This window comes from Gavia stellata, chromosome 5 (genome assembly GCF_030936135.1).
Source record: "Gavia stellata isolate bGavSte3 chromosome 5, bGavSte3.hap2, whole genome shotgun sequence".
Classification (NCBI taxonomy): Eukaryota; Metazoa; Chordata; class Aves; order Gaviiformes; family Gaviidae; genus Gavia; species Gavia stellata.
The window spans coordinates 10,657,988-10,683,186 of record NC_082598.1 but is presented as its reverse complement, the minus strand read 5'-3'; the positions used below and the strand labels follow the sequence as shown (position 1 = coordinate 10,683,186).

At 37.6% G+C, this 25,199-nt stretch overlaps 1 protein-coding gene across 1 annotated transcript; it reads left to right on the top strand.

The window, feature by feature from the left end:
- The first annotated feature begins 94 nt into the window (after positions 1-94).
- On the top strand, positions 95-24,573 carry NOP14 (NOP14 nucleolar protein). Its single transcript, XM_009816306.2, has 18 exons — positions 95-532; positions 2,573-2,707; positions 3,758-3,899; positions 4,466-4,611; positions 5,045-5,182; positions 6,020-6,142; positions 7,366-7,497; positions 8,812-9,088; positions 10,386-10,516; positions 10,763-10,848; positions 12,507-12,642; positions 14,549-14,650; positions 15,484-15,637; positions 20,277-20,436; positions 21,277-21,424; positions 22,409-22,527; positions 23,761-23,916; positions 24,266-24,573. Exons 1-18 carry the CDS (start codon positions 335-337, stop codon positions 24,363-24,365), a joined length of 2,583 nt encoding a protein of 860 aa, XP_009814608.2. The 5' UTR covers positions 95-334; the 3' UTR covers positions 24,366-24,573.
- Positions 24,574-25,199: the final 626 nt, after the last annotated feature.

Below are 25,199 nucleotides of genomic sequence, written 5' to 3'. Positions count from 1 at the left end.
GAAAAGAGCGAGAAATCTCGCGATAGTTGGGCCAAGATCTCGCGAGAGGTGCGAGGCTGCGGGTGCGCGTGTGGTACAGCCGGGGCACGCCGGTTTAAGGGGAGCGCTGTTACCGCTCCGTTCCCTCCTCTGCTCCCCCGCCCCCCGCCGGCACTCACGGGGTTTGGGGGGTGCGTCGGAGGAGGTCAGGCCCGAGGAGTAGTGCGAGCTTTTTGCCCCCCCCGGGCGCCATTTTGTTCGGCCTGTTTGTGCCTCCAGCCCTGGTTCCCGCATGCTGAGTGAGTACTGAGCCTCTCCTTCCCCACACGCATTCACACAGGCAGCCAAACCAGAAATGGGGAAGGCATCTAAGCGAAAGAGAAAGGTCTCGGCGCCCTCCGCAGCCAAGGGCCCGGTGAAGTCAGCTATGGCCATGGTCAAGAGCAACCCCTTTGAGGTGAAAGTCAACAGGCAAAAGTTTAACATCTTGGGGAGGAAGACCAAGAATGATGTGGGGCTGCCTGGTGTCTCACGGTCCAAGGCTATCAAGAAGGTAAGAGGCTATCAAAAGCTGGGAGGAAGGATGGCATCTGTAGATATAGTTGTGGTGGAGAGGTGATAAGCCTGGAGCCCTCTCAAGTGAGATAAGAGACTACCTCCGTTGTGCACAGGAGTAGCTGGTCACCTTACATTGCAAAGAACCTGCTGAAAATGTTTCCTTCCAGTGCAATCCACAGGGTTCAGTAGTGAAAGTTTCCTTTTCGCATGTGTGGGAATATTCTCTTTTCAAATTACCCAGGTCCGGAATTCAGCGGCACATGTTGTTGGCAAGCAAATACTGAACCAGAGTGCAGGTGGTTTTAAGTGTTCATTATGTTGGTCAGTATTGGATGCTGCAGGATGTTAAGTTTATTGATAATGGCACAACATTGCGGTAATAGTGAAAGCTTGAAAGGGCACTAGGGTCTGAATCCAGTGAGAAATGTGTAGATACAAAGAAACGACCATTGATTTGGAAAACATGCAGATGACTTTTTTTGCACTGGTTAAATAGTTGCTGTTGTAGAAGTATGTTGGGATGCAAAATAACGATCTGTCCTCATTGCTCTCGTAAGAATGACCATACAAATTAAGAAAAGTAAATGTTTTATCTTCCACCCTTACGCTTGTTTAAAATTATCTCTTTCTCTGCTGACATCACTAGCTACCTGACCAAAATCTGTAATGCATAAGGGAGAATGTTGTGTCATACTATGCATCTGGGCTTCCAGCAACCTACCTTATCGTTGAGTGAAGCACTGGAATTTTTTATGATCTGGCCCTTCAAACAAACCAGGAGATAAGTTAAAACCTCTGTAGATTCTTCTGTTAAAGCATAATTTGAAAGTTTGCCCCTGAGATTCTCTCTGACACGTTGCATACAATCTGTTGTTGAACAGAATTTAAAGCACTTACTGAAAAGATAGTTTCTTTTTAAAAACAGTGCAGCAAAAGGAAATAGGTAGTTTATAATTCTGCATGCATTGTGAGAGGTGATGCATTAAATAGTTTTTAATCAGAGAGGAAATCAAATAATTGATAAACAAAAGTGCTTTTCCGTAATTAAAGTTCATGTACAGTATTTAAGCTGCATGATAATTTATATATTCTGTACAGGAAGTAAATACAAGGCACAGTAGCAGATGAAACCTGAGCTCTGATGTCAGTTAGAGCGGTATCTGAAAGTTGTGAATGCTCAGTGAGGCTGCAGAGGCCTGTTGTAGGAAACTCAGCCTTTTCCTTCAGTGCAGCAGTTTGTGAGTTCATGGTAATATAAATAGCAACAGTACCTTTCCATAATATAGTTAACATGTTTTAAATAAACACAGATTTTTTTTTCAGTCTATACACAGCCAACATTTTCTTCCTTTAGAAACTATGTAGTATCTTCAGCATGAAATTATAAATTAGCTTTCAGTCTTCATTACTATTTGTCCAGATTTTAATAATATCACATTTTAAGGTATTTGGGTTTTATTTATTAGAAAGGTAAATCCAATGCTTGTCATGAATTGGATCACTGGCATTGAAAAGTAAACCTGTGTCCTTACCTGTACCATAAGTACACTTCATATAGGTCTGCTAAATTTCCTTTTACTGCTATGATGCATAACCTCCCTGTGCTGAACACTAAAGCAGAGAGCTAAATGTATGTACCCACTCGAGGTTTTTTATGTCTTAAATGACAAAGACCAAAAGAGGTTCAGCTGACACTGGGGCTTTTTTGCTTTCTTTAATATGTTATTCTTGTATACTAAGCTTCAGACAAATCAGAATTCTTCAGTGGCAGAGTTTTTATATGTGATAAAATAAAGGTGAGGTAGAGTGTACTGTATTTTATCTTCATATGGACAGCTTGTAAGAGAACTTAATGGCTCAGAACATATTGTATAAGCTTCCCATCTCTTTTCTTGTTAATTTTTCCTTCTCTTTCATTGCATTTGATAAATTAGATTATGTTACCAGGATACCATGGAGCCTTTTTTGCCTTGGCTTTAAAAGTAGTTAGTCTCTTTTTTTTTTTTTAATTTGATCCCTTTTTTTTGTCTTCTAGCGTACCCAAACGTTACTGAAAGAATATAAAGAAAGGGAAAAGACAAATGTGTTTAAAGATAAACGTTTTGGTGAATATAACACCAAAATAAGTCCAGAGGAAAAGATGATCAGACGATTCACTTTGGAAAGACAGGTAAAGTATAGGAGTTTAAACAAACAAACAAAAAACAGCAAAAAAACCCAAAACCACACACACCCCCACACCCCCCCAAAACCACAAGAAGCACTTGACTTTTTAGGTTGGGAGTGTTCCCCTTAACAGAGGGGTTTGCAGGGTAATGCTTTCTTTTTTATTTTATATGTTTGGAATTTTTATGAAAAAGCAATTTTTTGTGGGAATCCAAAATTTTTCATGAAATCTTTCTGGTTTTGCAAGTCAGGTTTTTGAAGCAGAAATATTTTTGAGCACTGATATGCAAGAAAGCCACTTCGAAGCAGATTCATTGATTGATTGGGTTTCTTTGACTGCTCTGACTACTATGATTTGGGAATTGAATTAGGAAAAGGCAACCACCATCAAGTACACTTTGAGATTCCAGTACAGCTGTTGAACAGCAGCCATTTCATTTGCTGACTAGAAGAACTCTGTAACTTGCTGTTATTTTGTAATGTGAATTGTATATGCAGTACTGTTCTTTCTGCCTCATCGTACTCAGTCTCCAGAATTGGGTAGTGTAATATCATAGTCTACTGATAATTTCACAGAGTCACAGAGTCATTAAGGTTGGAAAAGACCTTTAAGATCATCAAGTCCAACCATCAACCCAACACCACCATGCCCACTAAACCATGTCCTGAAGTGCCACATCTACACATTTTTTGAACCCTCCAGGGATGGTGACTCCACCACTTCCCTGGGTGGCCTGTTCCAATGTTTGACCTTTTGTATAGGTTACAGTCTGTTTCATTAGGCCTGAAATGTAGTAATTAAGAATTGATGTTACTGATATATAGATAAAACTTAAGCTTCCATAGGTTTTCTGAGTTACTCCACTTCTACATTAGTATAAGAACAAGAGACATCATACTCCCTCACTTAAGGTTTAATGCATTTGAATGAAAGTATTGGTCTGGTAGTGCTCCACAATCTCCTCACTAGCATTGACAATACAGGCTTTATTAATTTGTTGCCTGGGAACTAAAAATCTTTTGTTATTTAATTGGTTTGTTTTACTATTCTTAGCAAAATTATGGAAAGAAGAATATCTACAATCTTAATGAAGATGAGGAATTGACTCATTATGGCCAATCTTTGGCAGAAATTGAAAAACTGAATGATATTATTGATAGTGACAGTGACACAGAAGAAAGAGGAACACTGTCAGGTAAGACATGTCAGCTAGTATGCCACTGCTGGTTTTATTGTTGGTCCATGTACATCATTTGTTCAGTACTGTCTTTCAGTGCGAAAGAATAGTATGTAATTGGTTGAGATGTTTAAGCCAGATTTGATTGCTTCTTAACCACACACAGAACAGCTCCCTGCATTTTAGCAGATGTTGAGTTGGAACTACCTACATGGCAAGCTGCTTTAATCTGTGGGCTTTTAAGCATATGTAGGTACCTGTATTTCGAGTCCTTTGGGCAGAATCGGAAGTGTGAGTTTTCTGGTTGCTTTCTTGCACCTCTGCACCTAAATACTAGTTAAAATATTGAAAAAACATGTTCCTACCTCATAAAAAAATGTTTGTCAGCATAAATTACGTGTCTAGCATCTGTCTCTTTTGGTATGGCCATTCCCATAGGGATGGGAATAGTAGATGATTGATTCAATAGTTTTAATTGCTCCTATTCACAAAGAATAGGCAGATAGTGTCCCAGCAGCAGTGCTCCAGCACTGATGTATAGATTTGAAAAGTATTCACAATCTTTTTTTTTTTTTTTTTCCTAGCTGAGTTAACTGCTGCTCACTTTGGAGGGGGTGGAGGTCTCCTTCGTAAAAAAGCATCTAGTGGGCAGCAAGATGAAGAGGAGGAAAAGCCTAAATCTAGGAAGGAACTCATAGAAGAGATGATAGCCAAATCTAAACAAGAAAAGGTGAGTTTTTAGCCCTGAAAAGTAAATGAGCATGATTAAGAAGCAGTCACAATTTCTGTCTTTGCAGAAGAAAATAGTAGTGGCATAGAAAACAAAGGAGATAGCTGTCTAAGAGAAGACTCCAAGCTCCTTGAATAAAGTCCATCTGACTTTGTAGTCATTTTAGGATATGCGTTCAATATCTGCCATTCTTTTGTATCCCCAAATCTCCCCTTGTGTTGACTCCTAACTTGTTTTCTATATGCAACCCTTGTGCCATTCAGCATAACTCTATACTGCTTCTTCCATAAAGAATATTTACATCTTTAAAATGTTAAATATTTGAAATTATTCATTTGTTAAATAGAGCACTTTGGTTTTACGCTGTAAATCCTATGTCATGTTCATCTGAAATGCAACTGCTGCATTTGTTTTTGTTTTGTTTTTTTTCTAGCAAGAGAGGCAAACTCGAAGAGAAAGTGCATTAGAACTCACAGAAAAGCTTGACAATGACTGGAAGGAAATCCAAACCCTTATTGCCCGCAAAACCCCAAAGTCAGAGAGAAAGGACAAAGAAGTAGAAAAACCCAAGGTAAGGTTTTGGCTAGATTACTTCATTTTGTTCTAATAACTTGTGGTTTTGAATCGTATGTTGGTAATGTGGTATCTTAGACAAAAATTTTGTAATCACAATTAGCTCAAAAGGAAGATTGGATTCCCTTGCTGCATGTGTGTGGATCCAACTTAAGAATTATCAAGGATGCAAAGTGTGAATTAGTAAAGTTCTATAACATTAACATTGAATTGGAGAAAATTATCTAGTTGTGTGTAAGAAGAGAAATTCCTAGAACTGAATTTTAGAGAAGCTGTATGGTTTAGTGACTTAAGCAGGTATCAAGAAGATTCTATTCGCAAGTCCAGTGTAATCTCTGCTAGTGACTGTTTCCCGAGTATGTTGCTTAAACTCGCTGAATATCAGCATCCCTTTTTGTTTTCTTGAAGATCGACATCTATGTAACTAAGATAACAAAGACTTAGTTCGTGTCTGACAGTATAAAGTGAAATGTAAACTATAAATGCATTAATTCTAGCTGCTTTTTGAGAAAACAGTATTTTATTAATAAACAATATTTTAAAGTTTTTCAATTAATAATTAAACCAGTTATTATTTAAGATACTATTTATAAGTTTTTCAGTTGTGAGTAACGTAAATAGAGGAGGGGGAAATTCCAGGAGAATTTCTATTCAAGTGTTCATTCTATTCCTTGTCTTCATACTGAGTTGAATGTTCTTGCAGCTTTCTTTGTAAATGGTGTTTTCCTTATATCTTGACAGTCTTATTTTTTAGCTGTTAGTCTGGCACAGGGGTGGCTGCAAAGCAGAATAATAAAACTTAAGATAATAAACAATTATATAAATATTTCTTTAGCCTGATGAATATGATATGATTGTTCGAGAACTTGGATTTGAGATGAAAGCAAAACCTTCAGAAAGGATGAAGACAGAAGAAGAATTGGCAAAAGAAGAACAGGCGCGACTCCAGAAGCTGGAGGTATACCATTTATGGTTTTAGATTGTTTTGTGGCCTGTCTTTTGGGAGTGACCACTTATATTCATTGCTTGACCTTAGATTGAAAGTGGCTGTACTAAACTGCATTCATCAGGGTGAATTCAGGAAATCTTCTGTTTGTGTTTTGTTTGCAATCTGATATTACAACAAAAAAACATAGGCTTAGTACGTGACTAGTGAGGTTTGTGAAATCAGTTGATCTTCAACAAAAATGTAATATCACTTCGATTTGCCTTTATAAATGTTTTAAATTATTCAGAGTTGAGAGGTGCTTCTAAGTCAGTAAGGGGGAGTATCATGTTGCACAGCAGTTGAATTAATGCGCTGGCAAGTCACTTACTGGTTTTTTCTTCTGGTGTTGCAAGAGTCTTCCAGCAGTAGCAGGTGTATAGCTTTGCTTTGCAGAGGAATAGGTTTCCCCTGGGAAATGTTGCATGCTCTTTCCATTACATGGAGATCTGAGTCTTACGGAAAGAATGAATGAATAATTTGGTAAATGTTTCTCTCCTTTTTTTTTCTTTTGGTATGCTAGGGATACATTTAGGACCGCAGGGATTCAGTACCTTTAGGTTACCTCAGAACAGCTTAGTAGCTAATAGCAGAATAGAAAGAAGGATTTTATTTTTTTTTTCCCTTCCTTTTCTGATCTTGTCGTCTTGTTTGAGGCACAGTCCATGTGGTTGCCCAGGTGGAAATCCTTTTGTAAATGATTGGTTCAGATACTGCCCATTGAGTCTATTTACAAATTTAGTATATCTTAAAAATTGTAGGATGTGATTGTGTTTACTACAAACTTACTGCAAATAAGGGCAACACAGATAAATACTGCAGGATCATAAAACACTTCAGAAGCTTACCTTTTACTAGTAATGATGCATTGCCTCATAAGCAACACAGATAAGTTTTAAAATGAGAGAACATAATGCTTGTGGTAAACGCAGTTTTAAAACCTTCCAAACAAGCTAATCCAATTGTGTATGTGCTCTTATCAGATTACACTCCCCACAAAAAATAAGCTATCAGCTTTTGCCTATAACTTCTCAGTTACTGGTTTTTATTTTCATCAACTTGTTGAGTAATCCCAGTTAACTTTTTTTCCTTTGAGTTTCTTAATTGTAGTATTTGAGGCATCTTCCATTCTGGTGTAGTTACATGATTGATCTAGATGGCTCACATCTGTGTGCGGCATTTCTTCTAAAACACAGGCAGATCGACTACGTCGAATGCGTGGAATAGATGAACAGGCGAATAAAAAGAAACCCAGCCATGTGTCAGCTGATGATCTAGCTGATGGCTTTATCCTGGATAAAGATGACAGATGTTTATTGTCTTACAAGGTAAGGTTTACAATTTCAGAATTTTCAGAGTTTTGAAAAGAAAATGGGAAAATCAGTTTGGAAGTGACCTCTGTGGAGACCTCTAGTCCAACCTTTTGCGTGAAGCAGGGTCAATCACCACTTTGCTCATGGCTTTATCCAGTCTGTTCTTGAAGCATCTTCAAGAATGGAGGCTGCACATCTCTCTGGGCAGCCTGTTCCACTGACTGTCCTTACTGTGAAAAAGTTTCTCTTTATATCCAGTCTGAATGTCTCTTGTTCCAACTTAGGCCTGTCGTTTCTCATTCTCCTGCTGTGGATGGTTATGAAGGGTGTTGCTCTGCCTTCTCAGTGATCTCCCTTGTTGATACTGGAGGGTGCTTATTTGGTCCAGGCTGAACAAGCTCAGGTCTGCCTCTCCTTGTAGGGCAAGTGCCCCAGCCCCTCAACAATCTTGGTGGCTTTTTGCTGAATTTGCTGCAGTTTATAGATGTCTTTATTGTATTTGAAGGCCCAAAACTGGATGCTCTATTCTATGTAGTCTTACGAGCGTTGAGTAGAGGGGAATAGTTGTTTACCTCAGTCTACTGACTATACTCCTGCTATTATAGTAGCATTCTATGCTGTTAGCCTGATGGGCTGAAGAGAGGGCTTTAGCCCTTCTGGTCTTTTTTTTTTAATTTCTGTTGTATTTGATACAACTTCCACCAAATCTCAGCTTGAGGATGAGTGGGTGTCTGAAAGACCCTTTCCCCTGTGAATTAGCTTTGATTAACGTGGCAGAGCAATATAACCTTAAAGCTGATGTAGTGAGTCACCCTGACTGGTGCACGTGTGCATACTGATCCTCTCATCCTCTTACATGTAAGTAGCAAGGGAATTACTGTTGTCGTCGAAGGGGAGAATACAAATTGTGAATGTGAATTTAAACTGCTGATTAATACAATCAGGATGGGAACAAACATTTACCTGATATGCTATTTTAAGACATAGAAGGAATATTTTTTTTTTTTAACTGAGAATGCTTCTGTAAGTGATGGTGAATTTTTTTTTCATACCATCTGCTAGTAGTTTCTACCTTTGTGTTGATTCTTTTAGTCCTCATATACTGCCTCCTATTCTTCCAGTTTTTTACAGCTCCTTGGAAATACCCTACTATTCTTATATCTGTATGCATGTTCTCTCCTTAAAATGCCTTCTTGGTTGGCACTGCTGCCATTCACTGCTTGATCAGGGTAGCAAGGCTCAGATACTGTTCATGTGTATTTAATGATAGCTTTGCATGGTGATTCTGGAGAGGTGCTGTCACTTTATCAATGTTTTCTCTACTAACAGGATGGAAAAATTAATATTGAAAATGAAGAGGAGGAGGCGGAAGAGGAAGAAGAGGAAGGTGGGAAGGAAGATAATGAGAATGAAGAAGAAAGTGAGGATGAATCTGCTAATGAAGATAGCCACTCTGATCTTGAATCTGACCTTGAGAGTGAAGAAGAAGCTGCAGGGAGTAAAGAACAGAAGAAACACAAGACAAATGAAGATGAATCACAGAATGTGGAGGAACTAGATCGAAAAATGGAAGCTGCCAAATCAGAGCTTCCCTATACGTTTGCTGGTGAGCAAAGGACTGATCCAGAGATCCCTGTTGTCTTTAGGGTGTTTATAACCAGGCTCTTTCTCTGCCCTGTAGGATGTTACGTATTTCTGTTCATACATGAAGGTTTGCTTCGTAGTTGTCCTCTACTATTCCAAGAGTAGCCAGTAACTGCTGTTCTTAGTGATCAGCCCTAATCATGCTAGGAGCAGTGGGAACCAGATGTGTTTCACCCCAGAGCTGTTTCTGCTCCTCTGAGCAGCCTTAGAATTGAAAGATAAATACTGGGGAGAAAAATTAAAGATCTGTACTCCTTTCTGAAGGCCACCAACACATCCAATCCAAAGTGCTAGTGTTTTGCATAAGGGAAGCCAGAATAGCGTTTTATTATCTATACGTAAATGAGAAAAGGTTACTTTAGTGTTTGGACTGACGTTTTTGTCAGAGGAGATGCTTGGAGAGGCAGGATTCTGAGGCTTAATCCCTGTGATGTAACATCGCAGTATTGTTAAATAGAGACAGTCAAAGTTTGATTACGTTTGGGTCTGTGCCTAGGAGGAAGGAGGAGGTGTGTTTCAAGTGGTAGACAAAGCATTCATTAATATTAAGTACATAATGCATCTAACTGCTGTCCTAGTATAGATTTCTCTAACAAAAGTATCTGTCGCAAGATTAAACAACCTTTCAAACAACTTCCTTAAGCGCTTGTATTTTTCCATCAAAAGGAGATAACTTATAATACACAAAGCCTTTTAAATTGCATTCAGGTTTTGCTTTAACTGGAAAGCAGTCATATTAAAATAACTCAAGAAACTTAATCAGTTAGGATGTTTTCTAGCATGTGAACTTATGTAAAAGACTAAATATATGCCAGCTTGTTTGGTTTTTTCTTTAATTATTTTCTATTAGTGGCAAGATTCCTACTTTTCTTAATACCCTTCACAAAAGCTAGTTAGGTGTGAATTAACCATAGAGCTAACTGTATTATGGTACATTTATGGTTGAATGGGTGCTTAAGTTTAATTCTGCTTTGTGTGTGTCAACATAGTTGTGCTCAACTTAGGCAGCAAATACAGGATGAATTGAATGTTAATCGTTGAAAAACATTTACATTATTTTCTGACTTATGTTCATATATATATAATGTTACATATATGCTGATAGGTTATTAGTATTTAAAAGGTGATTATTTAAAAGTTGTATGGCATCTTTTTTTCCGAATAATAATATTTTCAAATTGGAAATTTGTTAGATGTTCACTTGAATTAAATATGTTAAGTTTGAGATTTTTAGTCATTTTTTTGTTTTTACTTTATAGTTCCTGAGTCCTATGAGACATTTAAGTCTTTATTGGCTGGAAGAACAATAGAACAACAGCTTATTATACTGGAGAGAATTCAGAAATGCAATCATCCAAGCCTTGCAGTGGGAAACAAAACAAAGTTGGAAGTATGGTGTTTTTGTTGTTTTGTTTTGTTTTAAGGTTTAAAATTAACTTTGAATTCCAGAGTAAGTTTTAGTAAGTACTCAGGAAGCAGTATAAAACATACATGCTTCTATGTTGAATAGCAGTAGAATCAACATACCACTCTTAATTTTCTAACTCTGTATCACTGTTCTTTTGTGCTGTTTAAGAATATGTGCAATGAAAAAAAACCCAAACATAATAATTTTAATATATTATGCTTCTTGCAGAAATTGTTTGGCTTCCTTCTGGAGTATATTGGGGAGTTAGCAACTCTGGATTTACCAGAGCTCAGAACAATTGACAAACTGGTCCTGTAAGTAATAAATCCTATGGACTTTTGCTCCTTTACGATTTAAAGAGAAAAGCTACCTAGGGTAAAGCATGTAGCATGTTGTTTGTTTCAAATAGATCTGTAGGGATTGTAGACAACTGGTAACTCTCCAGCTCTATAGTGTTTTAACTTTTTTCCAAGTATTGCTTGAGCTATTGATTGCACCAAGACATTTTCAAAACCTCAGAATGTAATTTTTGATCTGCAAAATGCTTTTAATGAGTAGTGGATAAATAATACCATGTATGCATGCAAACGTCTGTATATGAAGTTATTTAGACTGCTGATCAAGGATTTTAAGCTTTGCAATGACGGTGTGCACTTCCCCTTGCAGCCTTTGTTTTTCCCAAGGGTTTCCATTCTATGAATTCATTCAGGGAACTAGATGAAAATGGAATTAAAGAGTGTTTTACTAAGCTCATACAAAGTTCCAAATAAAGGCTTTGCAGGAAGTTGTCAATTTGGCATTGTTGTCTTCAAGTACCTAACAGGCTGTTATAGTGACAGGAGAGCCACGTTTGTCTCGGAGATACACAGCAAAGGACGAGAGTCAATGGACATAGGCTGCAACAAGGGAAATTTCAATTAGATATAAGGAAAAAAATCTTCACAGCAAAGGTGCTGAACATTAAAACAAGTTTCCCAGAGAGGCTGTGGATTTTCCACCCCTGAAGATACATAAAACTCGACCAGGCCATGAGCAACTTGATCCAGCTTTAAAGTTAGCCATGGTTTGAGCAGCGGGTTGCATCTGATGATCTCCAAATGTCCCTTCCAACCAAAATTAGTCTGTGATTCCTATATTGACTTTGCAGGCTAGACAGCTTTCTTTCAGTGAGTTATTTGTATGTAGTTTTCAGCATATGTTTTTTTTTTATTTCATGCTGAAGTAAATAAGTTTTAAAAAAATCTGTTATGTGCAGCTTTAGCATTCACTGCTGTGTTGCATTTGTCAGCAAGAGCACTGGCCCATTGATACTGTCACACATGCCTGGGGCTTTGTAAAAAAGAGTAAACAGATTTTGATTGTTTTCTAGAACTGCAGTTTATTAATATCACTACAGACACTTTTAACTGAAAATACTGGCAAAACTTTGACCAGACAGATGCAGACTCCAGACTGCATCTCCCTGTAGGCAGTAACCATAGGATGGGAGCTGACCTAACTTTGTGGGTGGGGTTTTTTCTTCTAAGCAATAATTTTGCTAACCACCTTGCTGCCTCACATGTTATTTAACTTTGCTGAAGAGTATTTAAGAGTAGTGGGCTGCCTAGTATGTGCCAGCATACCTCAGTGCAGTAAAATGTAGAGTTAGGAGATTCAGAAGGATAGGTTTTAACCATAGCAGATGATTTGGGAGTGTATAATTTAATTATTTTTTATTTAAGATTTAGAAACCACCAAATCAAAGATTATCTCGCAACACCCAATGAGAAATACATGTCTCTGTAAACTAAAAGTATTACAATAATAATCTATATACTGGGTGGCTATTTCTAAAAAAGAATAATTTGTTTCAGGGAATTTGTTATTGTTATAATGTAGATGGAACACAAATCTTCCTACAGGTGCTTAAAAATCAGGTTTTTATTAACATCAATGGTGTAACTTGATCATGACTTATATTTCTTGTTAATAGGCCATTGTACAGTCTTTGCCAGATGTTTCCTGAGGCAGCCAGTGACAGTACTAAGTTTATCCTTCGAGACGCTGCACATGATATGGAAGAAGTAATTGAAGTCAAAGGCCGTGCAACATTTCCAGGTTTAGACACGGTAATGAATGCATACTGTTAGGAAAAATCTCTTGTTCTTTCCATTAGCACAGAAATGCCAGTAAAAGCAAGATGACATGAAATTTAATTTTATATTTTGAAGTATGTAATGAATTGCTAGCATCTGTGACTTTTTAGGTTTCTCAATATTTTAAATTGCCTCTCTCGAGATAGGTTGTAACAAAAAAAACCCCCCAAAACAAAACAAAAAAAAGCCTGAGAAAAAAACAACCCAAACAAACAAACCAACCCCCTCCACACATTTCTTCAGAATAGAAGTGTAACTCAAATATTAATAGGGGGAAAAGATCTTAAAATTACCACTCCAGTTTTCATAGCAGAATATTCTTTCTTTTCTTAATGAAACTTACATGGGTAGTTCTAGGAAGAAGCGATATTGTCAGTTGTATTGTGATTTCTTTAATTGTGTTAAGTGCAAATGTTTAAAAAAAGCGCTTCACAGAAGTGCACTATCTCCTAGGTTAACAAAAATAACAAGGAAATATTATTATGGGTATAAAAATACAACATTTCTTTGTACTTTATATATGATAATTGCTAAATTAATGACTCGGAAAGAATTGATCTTTCCTTCTTTTATTAGTAATATTTCAAAATTTCAGTGGCCATGCCAAATGTGAACAGACTCCTTTTTCAGTGTCCAGGTAAATGGCTGTCAGGGAATTCAAGAATGGAGTATATGGGAAATGAGTATTTGTTTATTGTAGTAAAAGGTTTCAAAGACAAACCGTAAGTCAGTAATCCAAAGGGAGCTACTTGTTTTCTGTCTCCCAGCTTGATGAAGCAGTGCTGCCTAATGGAATAATTAGACTATTGAAAGAAAATAGACTGAAAGATTTGCTTAGACGACTTGGTTCTTACAGCTTGGAAAATATTTATATTGAGTTCTTTTGAAGAGTCTTCATTCAGGATGTTTTGGATTTTGCAGGAAATGTATTGTAGAGAGCTTTTAATTTTTATTTTGTTACTGTCACCCTTACAACACCAGTCACGCTTCTGACTTTTATTCCCTTCAGTGGACTTTTTCATGTTTCAAGCCATCATTATCTTTCAGGGTGGAATTATATCACTCTTCTATTCTCAAAGCACTTGTTTGAATGACAGTTCCTTAGACCAGTTGTGTTAGTAGACCTTGTATGTGCCTATAGTTAATCTAACCTGAAATTTGGACTGTGGTATTTAGTAACCAAAACAGTCAGGAGAATATTTGTTTATGACAGAAACTTCGTAGAGCGAAACAGTGCTGAAACAATAAAACTTTACTTGCATCTAGCTTACTATGTAAATATTCGCTTAGATAATTTTCAGAATTACCTCGCAACTGATGTTCAACATCCTTATGGTCTTGACAGGCAGTCACTTGTAGCTCTCTAACAAGTCCCCTTCAGTAAAAGTGTACCTAATAGCTGTTCAGTTCTTTTGGCTGCAACTGTTATTTGTTGATGTGTACTAGTGCCTGAGGATCCTGGTCACTTGTCTGTGTTTAGGACCTGTTGAAAGGTGTCACAGGCCCTGTGTGGCTACTTGCTCATTTGTTTGTGGTGTGAGAGTATGTGATTATGGTGGGCTGAAGGGGGTCAGATTTTCTTACGGGGTAAATGGAGTTGCGAGGCATAGTTCCTTCTTGGTTGTTCTTTCAGCTGCCTTGTTGAATTAGTGCAATGTTACACCTATAATAGATACTCCATTTTCTCATGTAACTTAAGCAGTCGTCTCAGTAAATAGGTCATGTATCATATCAGATTTTTTGAAATTATGTATATTGTAGTATTTTTTACACTACTACATGGCAGTTACACATGTGTACCTGATGAATGAGTAAAGTCAAGATCCTGGGAGTAATGTCTTACTGTATTTTTGCCTTACTCTGTTTTATGTGCTATCAGCTTATTTATTTGAAAGTTACATCTCTGCTGTTTCCAACTTCTGACTTCTGGCATCCAGTTGTAACACCTGCTTTTATTTACATGAGTCAGCTACTTACTAAGGTATGTCCATGATGTCGTATCTCAGTATATAACTTCATTTCCTTGTTTCTTCCTAGGTCCAAATATATGTGTTAGCGTTAATGGATATATTGGAAATGTACTGAAAAAGCAGCTTTGTGTTTGATATAGTCACAGATAGTAATTTGAAGAAAAAGTGAAGAGGAAAAAATCCTTGCAGAGTACAATCCAACTCACAAAACCATATCAAATCATTTTTTCAAACTGTCATGCAAGAATTCCTAATACGGCAAATTACATAGGACTAATAGAACAGACTGAATACAGTCTGAAATCATTCATTAGTGAGTGATTTGTTCCTACTTAAAGATAGTTACTTAAAAATTGGCAGTATTTTTTTCCTCTGAAAATGTACCTAATGCAATGCATTGAAGTGCAGTTAAAATATGTACTTATTTTTCTATCCAAATACCTGTTTACATTTTTTAAAGTCTTGAGCTAGTTGTTCTGTTGCTGTCAGATATCCCAGTTGCTCTGAGCCTTGTATTTCCTTGGTTCATTTCTGAAAATGGATATGGGGCATTGGAGAGCAAAAAAGTAGGACTAAAAGAGGTCAGATGGCAGAGCAAGCAAGCGAAACGAACTTATTGTTTGTAGTTTAGCACCTTCTAGTGGCTAAACGAGTTCTAACAGACTTCTTATTCAATTCTCCTTATACTCTTTAGTGAGGGCAAGGGAAAGCCAAAGGGTGTAATTCTACATATGTTAAATGTGGACAACTTGCTAAATATTTCTGCTTTTTGGGAGATCCTATATTTGTTTGTGATGTATAGACTTTTAATTATGAATATTTTGTGCCTTTTTTTTTCTCTTAGTGTCGCATTACAACATTGCAAGATGTTATTAAAGGGTTATTTGTATGCTGTTTGTTCTTGGAATATGTATCTCTCTCCAGAAGATTTGTACCCGAACTCATCAATTTTCTTCTTGGAGTACTTCATCTATCTCTACCCAAAAAACAGACCCAGGGTGAGCCTGTTTAGAGTAAATGAGTAATAAAGTAAAATAATTGGTATTAAGGTTTATCTTTTAAATTTCAATTAAAATCTTCCACACAGAATTTATTGTTTTGAACAAAAGACCAAAATCATTTGCTAGGTTAGCCATACACAACCTTGATTCTTGGGCATCTTGTTATGAACTAGATCCTTGAGTGTTGTTGGCAGGAAGGAAAGTACTGAAGTTATTAAAGGAAATGAAGTCATGTTGCCCACGGTGCAGTATTTTTGCAATATTGTTGTTTTATAATAGACTGTGTGATTGGACTGTCCTCTGAAATTTACAGTCCTTAACAGAGTCCCGATGAGTACCCTGTATCTTCACAGTGAGGCAGCAGCTAATGCTGCAGATATTCTCCCTCTTCAGCTAATAACCATATCACCGAGATAAATGAGAGAAGTATAATACCAAGTTGGTATTTTTCCTTTTTGTTATTTAACATGGATTTCTTGTAGCGTAACAGAGGGCAGTTATCCCCACAAGCAGGATTAGTCTGTGCTGTAACATAGCTGTGTAAACTTAGGAACTTGCACAGACAACAGGGAGACTAAGACTATCTTTTCAATTTGATCCGTATGCTAGCAAATAATTTTTATTTTCCAATCTTCCTCTTTCTTCGACTTTTTATTTTGGATTCATTTCTAGCTTTAAAGTTATTCTAGATCTGGGCCTTTTTTTATTGACAAGTTTAGTGACAATAATTCACTTATGAGAAGCTTTGTCAGAGCATAGTAACTAATTCATGTGTTAGTATCTTTGTCTGGGTCACTCTGAGTGTCACTTAGCATGTGTGAAGAGACTCTGCAGGCTGGATATTCTCAAGTGAAAAATTCAATTGTTGGCAAACTCACAAGACATCTGGGATTTAAAGAACTACAGGCTATATATGAATATGTTCATTACTCTTGTTAAGACACCTGGGGAGTTTTTGTTCTCTGAGTAGTCATCAGTTTGGTGAGGAAGGTTCAGCTTCTGTTGCTGCAGTATTCCAGTACATCTTCAGTAGTACAGAGTGGTTGTCTTGCAGCTCCTTTCTTTTTCCCTTTAGGATTTTTATGCCTTTCCATGCTGGCATTTTTTTTCTTTTGAATTCTTGAGCTACTAATGTTCTCTTTCTCAGCAAGCTTAGCACTGCGGTTTCACCTTTATTATCTTGTATGGCTGTACCCTACAGACTTTCTCCCAGCTGCTTCTCACAGTTTACTCTGAAGTGTGAGCCAAGGTTACACAGCTGGGCTGCATCAGAGCTAAGCCCAGGATTCTCAGAACACTGACAGCTGAACTCTTAGAAGGAGTTGGGAAGAGGTTACAGAGTGGGTGGGTTACATAGCACTTAAAGTATTTTCTCCTTTGTGTATTCTCTTAGGAATGTTTGATCTACAAAGGTTTTGGTACAGTTGAAATATAGGATTCTGCAAAATCAGATAAGAAACTATTTTAAAATATTTAGTGGTAATTGATGATCAAGTGTTAACCCTTTTTTAAATTTCCTTTGTATTTCTGTTAATGATTCTGCACTAGTTAAATTTGCATGGTGTTGGTTTCTGTTAGCAGTGAGGAAAAGCTCAATAGAAGATACATTAGAGGAACGGCACAGTGTTCTCTTTGAGAATTTTTCAGTCAATATTGATGCTTTGAAATCAAAGTATCCAATCATGTTTTTAATATTGATGGTGGAAGTGTTGCTGATAAATGTGATGGTTAGGCTGTCAACACAGAATATTTTTAAATGAGCACATATCCGGTTCTGTGGAATGTTGACATACTGTCACACCAAAAAATTTCTTGGGGTTCAATTTTGACAGTAAGTAGAATCAGCAAATAGGACTCTTACTGTTTTAATTTTATGAGCTTGATCCATAAATTTCTCACATGAAGAGATGACATGGAATACAACTTCATAAAAGACTGAAATACAGCCTGCTTTAGACTTAGAAAACAATTATTACCTTTAAAAAAGGAGAAAAGCTGGAAGTGGAGGGAGTGGGAGGGAATTGTCACTGTTGATAAGCATAGTTAATGGAATTGTTAATGAGATTTGCTCTCCTCTAACAAGTAAAGCAGATACTTGAGTTTCATTATCTTGGTTCCTGATCTTGCATATGTCTGTGTGTGTCATAATCTCTCACAACTTTGGGTCTCAAACCTTACGGATTATTATATAAACATACTGTCTTCTGGCATGTCTGTAGAGAGCCATGTACAGGTTCTAGAGCGTGTAAATAAACTTACAGTTCAAAAAAGTTTTGAAATAAGTTCCATTGCAAGCTTGCAGAACATAAGGAAAACAAAGAAGGGGGGGAAAAAGGTCCAGCAGAGAGGCTGCAAATTATTTTCTGTTAGCTGTGAAATTCCTCAGATGCTTTTTTCATGTTGCTCTGTAAGTACCATTTCACAGATCAGCTTGTGATCAGAAGCACAGTGATTGAGTGTTTTCTGTGTGCTCTGCCCAGTACGTATTCTGTGTTCCATGCTATTCTTGTTTTAAAACTACTTAGCTGGAGTGGGAGAGGACTTTACAGCATGTATCTGAGAGCCCCTGCTGAGAGGTCATGGCAGAGGCTTGGTGATGTACTGCAACTGTGGGCTCTCCCTGCTCCAGCTTACTGTGCTGCTTGACCACTTTCTGAACAAAGCCTTCTACTTGTAACTCCATGGGAAAGTCCTATCCTGTTCTTTCCTCTTAAGCATATGCAATATTCCATCCTCACTGGCAGTTTAACTGTGCCTCCAGTTCCCCACAGGGCAGACAGGTACTTACGTGTCTTCTGTGATTCTGTGTATGGGGAGAGAGAACGGTTTGGATTGGAAGGGACCTTCAAGGTCATCTGGTTCCAACCCCCCTGCCGTGGGCAGGGACACCTTCCACTAGACAGAGTTGCTCAAAGTCCCGTCCAACCTGGCCTTGAACGCTTCCAGGGTTGGGGCATCCACAACTTCTCTGGGCAACCTGTTCCAGTGTCTCACCACCCTCATGGTGAAGAATTTCTTCCTTATGTCTAATCTAAATCTACCCTCTTTCAGCTTAAAACCATTACCTTTTGTCCTATCGCTACACTCCCTGATCAAGAGTCCCTCCCCATCTTTTCTGTAGGCCCCCTTTTAAGTACTGAAAGGCTGCTATAAAGTGTCCCCGGAACCTTCTCTTCTCCAGGCTGAACAACCCCAACTCTCTCAGCCTGTCCTTGTATGGGAGGTGCTCTAGCTCCATGATAATCTTTGTGGCCCTCCTCTGGACCTGCTGGAGAAGGTCCATGTCTTTCTTCTGCTGGGGGTCCCAGAGCTGAACACAGCGTTCCAGGCAGGGTCTCACGAGAGCAGAGTAGAAGGGCAGAATCACCTCCCTTGACCTGTTGTCACACTGCTTTTGATGCAGCCCGGGATATGGTTAGCTTTCTGGGCTGCAAGCGCACATTGCTGGCTCATGTTGAGCTTCCCATCAGCCAAGACCTCCAAGTCCTTCTCTTCAGGGCTGCTCTCAGTCCATTCTCTGCCCAGCCTGTATTTGTGCTTGGGATTGCCCTGACCCAGGTGCAGGACCTTGCACTTGGCCTTGTTGAACATCATGAGGTTTGTGTAGGCCCACCTCTCAAGCCTGTCAAGATACCTCTGGATGGCATCCCTTCCCTCCAGAGTATCAACCACACCACTCAGCTTGGTGTCATCCGCAAACTTGCTGAGGGTGCACTTAATCCCATTGTCCATGTCACCAACAAAGACGTTAAATAATACTGGTCCTCATACAGACCCCTGAGGGATTCCACTCATCACTGGTCACCACCCAGACACCAGGCTGTTGACTGCAACTCTTTGAGTCTGACCATCCAACCAGTTCCTTATCCACTGAGTGGTCCACCTGTCAAATCCATGTCTCTCCAGTTTATGTCGTGCGGGAGAGTGTTAAATGGTTTGCACAAGTCCAGGTAGATGATGTCAGTCACTGTTCCCTTATCCACCAATGCTGTAACCCCGTTGTAGAAGGCCACCAAATTTGTCAGGCACAATTTGCCTTTAGTGAAGCCATGTTGGCTGTCACCAACCAATCACCTCCTTATTTTCTATGTGCCTTAGCATAGTTTCCAGGAGGATCTGCTCTATGATCTCATCAGGCACAGAGGTGAGGCTGACTGGCCTGTAATTCCCCAGGTCTTCCATTTTTTCCCTTTTTAAAAATGGGGGTTATGTTTCATCTTTTCTAGTCACTGGGAACTTCACCAGTCTGCCACGACTTTTCAAATGTGATGAAAAGTGGCTTAGCAACTTTATCTGCCAGTTCCCTCAGGACCCTTGGATGCATCTCATCAGGTTGCATGGACTTGTGCACATTCAGGTTCCTCAGATGGTCTCAAACCTGATCTTCTCCTACGGTGGACAGTACTTCATTCTCCCAGTCCCTACCTTTGGATTTTGTGAATTGGGCAGCGTGGCTAGAGCACTTACCTATGATTGTACCCATACTCCAGTGTTTTCCATTATTTTAGAAAAACTTATAAAGGATTTTTTTTAAGGCAGCATGATTACAAACGTAAAAAGAGTTCTTGGGTTTTCTTCCTTCAGAAAGAATGCTTAGAAATTATCCTGTTTAATGATTATTGTTCTTGTTTTTTAGGCTATACTGTAGTGCATCCATTTACACCAGTGGGGAAAAATTTAGAACTGCTTTTGGTGTGTGATAAGAAGGATCTGGAAAGTTGGCAGAAGCAAAATCTGCCATTGAGCATTGTGACTAGGTTAAAGGAAACCAGCAGAACAGAAATGAATCATATCAGGTACGTAAGGAATGTGAACAGAAGAAATCCCAAACAGACCATCTTTTGGGTAATCTCAGTGAGAGTGCTCTTTAGGAGTAAAAATAGGAGTAGTGAGTTCTTCTGCTTTATTTTTATGGTACTACTCTTTAGCATATGAAATTGCTAATCTTTTTTGAGAACATTATGCAGAGCACTTGTTCACGTGCTCAGCGCTTCAATTACTTTTCTGTACAGCTGTGAACTGATGAGGATGATGTAGAGACAGGGGAGGTGCTCACTAATTTGAACTGTCAAGCTCTTCAGAAGCAAATAACTGTATTTACATACAAACACTATGTTAGAAAGTGTCACTTAAGTAATAAAACACTGAAGTTAGGAAAGACCGCAATTAAACATGTTCATTAACCATGTTCAGTCTCATGTGTCACCTTGTGCATGTGTTACGGTATAACTTACTTCATTTTGTTACGAAGTTCAAAAAGAAACCCAAAACCAAAATAACTTAATTCTGTTTCAAAAAAGTTTTAGAACTTCAGAACCAGTACTAGAACACTTTTAGAACCAGTATAAAAACTTCTTACTCTACAGAAGTGGCAAAGGCATAATACTGGCTTGTGCCCTGTGGACTGATGTAAAGATTTGTTGCTAATGGATTTCTTGGGTATTTGCTTATAGTAGGAGAGTGAAATTTTTAGTCTGAATTAACAACTAGAAACAGCCTTGTAACTGGTTCTGTCAGGCAGTCTTAATAATAGACACTGCTAATGCTCCAAAATTCAATTAGTTTGATTCATTTTATTTGAAAATCCACTACAGTTTTTGCAAGTGAAATTGTTAAATTCTTTTGTGCATTAACAGGTTATCATGTCTATCCCTGTGTTTTGACCTTATTAAAAAATGTGCAACTCTGTATGACTCTTTACCATCATTCCATGAAATAATGCATCCTGTCAGAATACTTCTTACAGAACATGTGCCAGTGAATGAATATCCTGAACAAATGCAGGTACGTGTTCCTCAAGAATGAAATAATTGATATGATTGGTTTATTAATAAATTCTATCATCTTCATCTGTGCTTAAACAAACAAAAAACAAGTCTAAGCATCAGTGAGGTGTTTTGTGGTTTTTTTTTTTTTTTTCAAGGGTCAGGCATTTGCCTTTTATACTCTTCAAAAATCATAGTGATGTTTCTGTGGAAAAAACAAAGAGCACAGAATGTTTAGAAAAGGTATTTTTTCACTGCGTATCTTATCTTATCCCTCTAATTGAAGAGAATAGCACTTGTAATAATGTAACATACCGTGAGTGACTTAATTTATAAAAATAGTAGTATACTCATCCAGTTGCTCTTGTAGTTTTGTAATGAATCTGTAAGACCTTGGTACAACCAAATACGTGTACCAAATTGATGAGGTAGTATTTATAACCGTCTAAGTAAAACTAACATAAATATGCCTGATCAGCTACTTTACTTAAAACAGGGCAGTTGTTTGTTTTTCTAGCAGTGAGGTTCAAATTTTTAATCTGTCTCTTCTGAGTGTAGCAGAATTGTCCTCTCTTCAAAGAGGCATAATGAAACATCCTTAGAGAACAAGATATTGTAACGTAAATGATGCAGAACAGCCTGTATTTTTTGCCATCAAAATAAACAAACAATCATTCTTAAAATTACCCTGAAAGGCAAAGTCTGAGTTAAACTGGCTTTAGTCTTGCTTCTTCCTCTGTTAGGTGAAACTACCTGCAGACCTTTCTTATTGTCCATGATACCATCTTAATAAACTTCAAAAAGCATTTAAAAATTATCTACCCTGGAAGGCTTACAGCATTTCAGTGTTAGCAGTGTCCTAATGAAAGCAGTGATTTTACTCAGAAAAAGAACATATGGGGATAACGTTACTGTTGGTTGAATTTACAATAGTTTGTGAATTACAGTGTCTTTGATTTTTTTATTTTTTTTTTTTAAATTGTAATTTGATTTGCATTTTCAGGAATGGTATCACAGTGCTCTGAAAGAGCTGGAGAACAAAGTAAAACACTATACCCCGCTGATATGTGAGAAAAAGAAGCCAGTGCCATTGAAACAGTATACACCTAAAATTGTGAAAGTGTAAGTAAAGCAACAGTTGATGCAAAGGAAAAGTGCGTTTAAATGTTAAGATTTTTCAGCAATCTAGAATGATTTGGAAAACAGGACATAAAACAGATAATTGTTTTTCTGCTAGATTTTGTGCACAAATCACAAGGGACCAGCTACATGGGTGGTAGGGAGTGAAAGAAAAAGGAAGGAAGAATTCTTAAGAAATAGAGGAAGGATTATCTTGTGGAAAAAGTAGCATTGGAAATCAACTCTTGCCCATATAATCAATTTTAAATTAATAAATTTCAGGATGGAAAGAGGTTGTTATTATCTAGTCAGGTGCTTTACCGAATGCTCTGTCAAGCACTCCGGTCTGAAGAACAGCAATGAGTAGTTCATATGTATATGAACTATATGAAGGTAAGGATGGATGGTGAAGGTACTAAGGGATGCTTCACCAGTGCAAAAGATAAGGCAGACTATTCCTGTACTCTGCACCACAGATCATAATAAATAATCGGTCAGATTAAGCATACTTAATTGCCTCATTACTCTCTTTCCCCCAACCAAGCAGCTTTCTAACTTCTAACAGTAGCAATGACAAAAAACATGGGGTTGTTTTAGCCTTTTTAACAGAGCTTGCAGTGACCACGTACATTTTTGTATTCTGTTTTGGAAATAAATTTTAATAACACTAATTTGTTTTTTTGTAGATAATAGAACAGTATTCTAATTCAGGAATCCTGCCTTATATTGGCTGCTGACTTATTTAGCCATGTTGGTTATCTACAGAGGCATAAATTGTCTGCCTTATTTGTTCTAGTAACTGAAGAGGACAGCTTTGCTCTGCTGTACACATCTATCCCCAAGATCAGACTTTTTCTGTAGAATTCATCTGCAGAGGAAGTCTGCAAAAACTTAAAATATATTGGGAGATTCCATCTTTCTCCAGATGTCTTTTATTCTTCTGCTCTAGTTTTTTCAGTCTGTTCAAAATGCAGGCTATATATGGGGGATTGAAGTATAACTGTTCTCTGGAAAATGTCTGCTTGTCATTTGCATGATGATGACATGCAGTTATAAGGTCTGGTGAGTGTTTTTTTGGTATGTTCGTTGGGCAGCTCCGTATTTTGCAAGTTAATCATATAATATGCAGGAGTTAAAATACTGAGTTAGCATTCATCGAAAAACTCATTCCTTATAAACATGAAAAAGTTGTTTTTGTTAAGGTGTTCTGTGCTCACACATACATTCTCATTTCAGTTTAGAGTTTGGAAGAAAGCAGGGAGGCAGCAAGAAGGAGCAAGAAAGAAAGCAGTTGATTCAGAAACATAAACGTGAACTTAAAGGAGCCATTCGCGAGATTCGGAAAGATAACCAGTTTCTGGCTAGAATGCAACTTTCAGAAATCATGGAGAGGTAATGTAGCCTTTGTTTCAGCACCAGTTTGGGGGTTGTTCTGCTGTGTGTTCATTTCTTTGCTGCGTGCCAAGACTGACAGTAATGATCAACCATACTAAACTTAAAGTTGGACAATTTGGGGAAAACCAAACATTTTCAATAGAGATCATTTAAAGTGTTTTCAACTTTGCGGTTTCATTTCTCTAGTTTAAGAATATGCAAAATATTTTTATTTTAAGTGTGTGTTGGTGAAATTTAAGAGTTGGGGGCTTTTTATAAATTAATAATTACTGTCTAAATATACTTAGTTATTTTCACTAATATAATCTTTCTGAAATATTTTATATGTTGATTGTTTGTTTTACAGAGATTCAGCCAGAAAAAGAAAAGTTAAAGAGCTTCTTGGTAGCCTTGCTACACAGGAGGGTGAATGGAAAGCAATGAAAAGGAAAAAAGGGAAGAATTAAGTGGGACTATCTACAGCAGGAAACTTTGGTTTTACTGCCATATAAAATACCCCAGTCGTATGGCTTTTGAACAGATTTTAATTGCGTTCTTTGGATGCATTCCTTTTGAGGAGACATCATCAGATCTGTCTGAAAAAGTGAACCAGCTTATTTGAAAAATCCACAGGTTTTCATAAGGAAAATAAAAATAACACTTTTGTGTGTGGTATACTTCTGTTTATTTTAATAATAGAGAATATTTGGATGAATAATCAGAATTCTTAGGTGTGTGGGACCAGGTTTTAGTCGAACTACACGCACACAAAAAATTGTACAGCAGAAACCTTGTGTTATCTTTTTTTAATATTGAATAATTGCAGGCAGTTCTCATAGTAGTAGTATATTTGCACTTTAAGCAGTAAGATTTTCATTAGTCTGTAGCATTGGGACATTCTAATTTGTATATCCAGTGGAGTAATGGCATCAGCTTTCAAGCAGAAATCCTTTGTTAAAGCTGTACATCCATTCATCTCTTCAGTAAGTTTTGAATTGAGCACAGCTCTGAAATTTTTAATAATCTAGGTTGGTTAACTAAATTCCTCAGTGTATTCTTAACTGTCTGATTTAAGTGGACAGTGAAATCTTTAACTCTCTTGCACTTACTTTATCGTGTATGTCTTGTTACTGGTAATTGCCCAGCATGACTTTGGAAAACATCTGCTCTTCAAATAGAGCCAATAAATACTTCTAACACTTTTTCTTTCTACTTGTGAAGAAACATTGCAGTGAGACAAAGAGCATCACAGTTATTTAAAGGTGCTAGTCTGAATTAGGTTCACTATTCAGGTATTCACA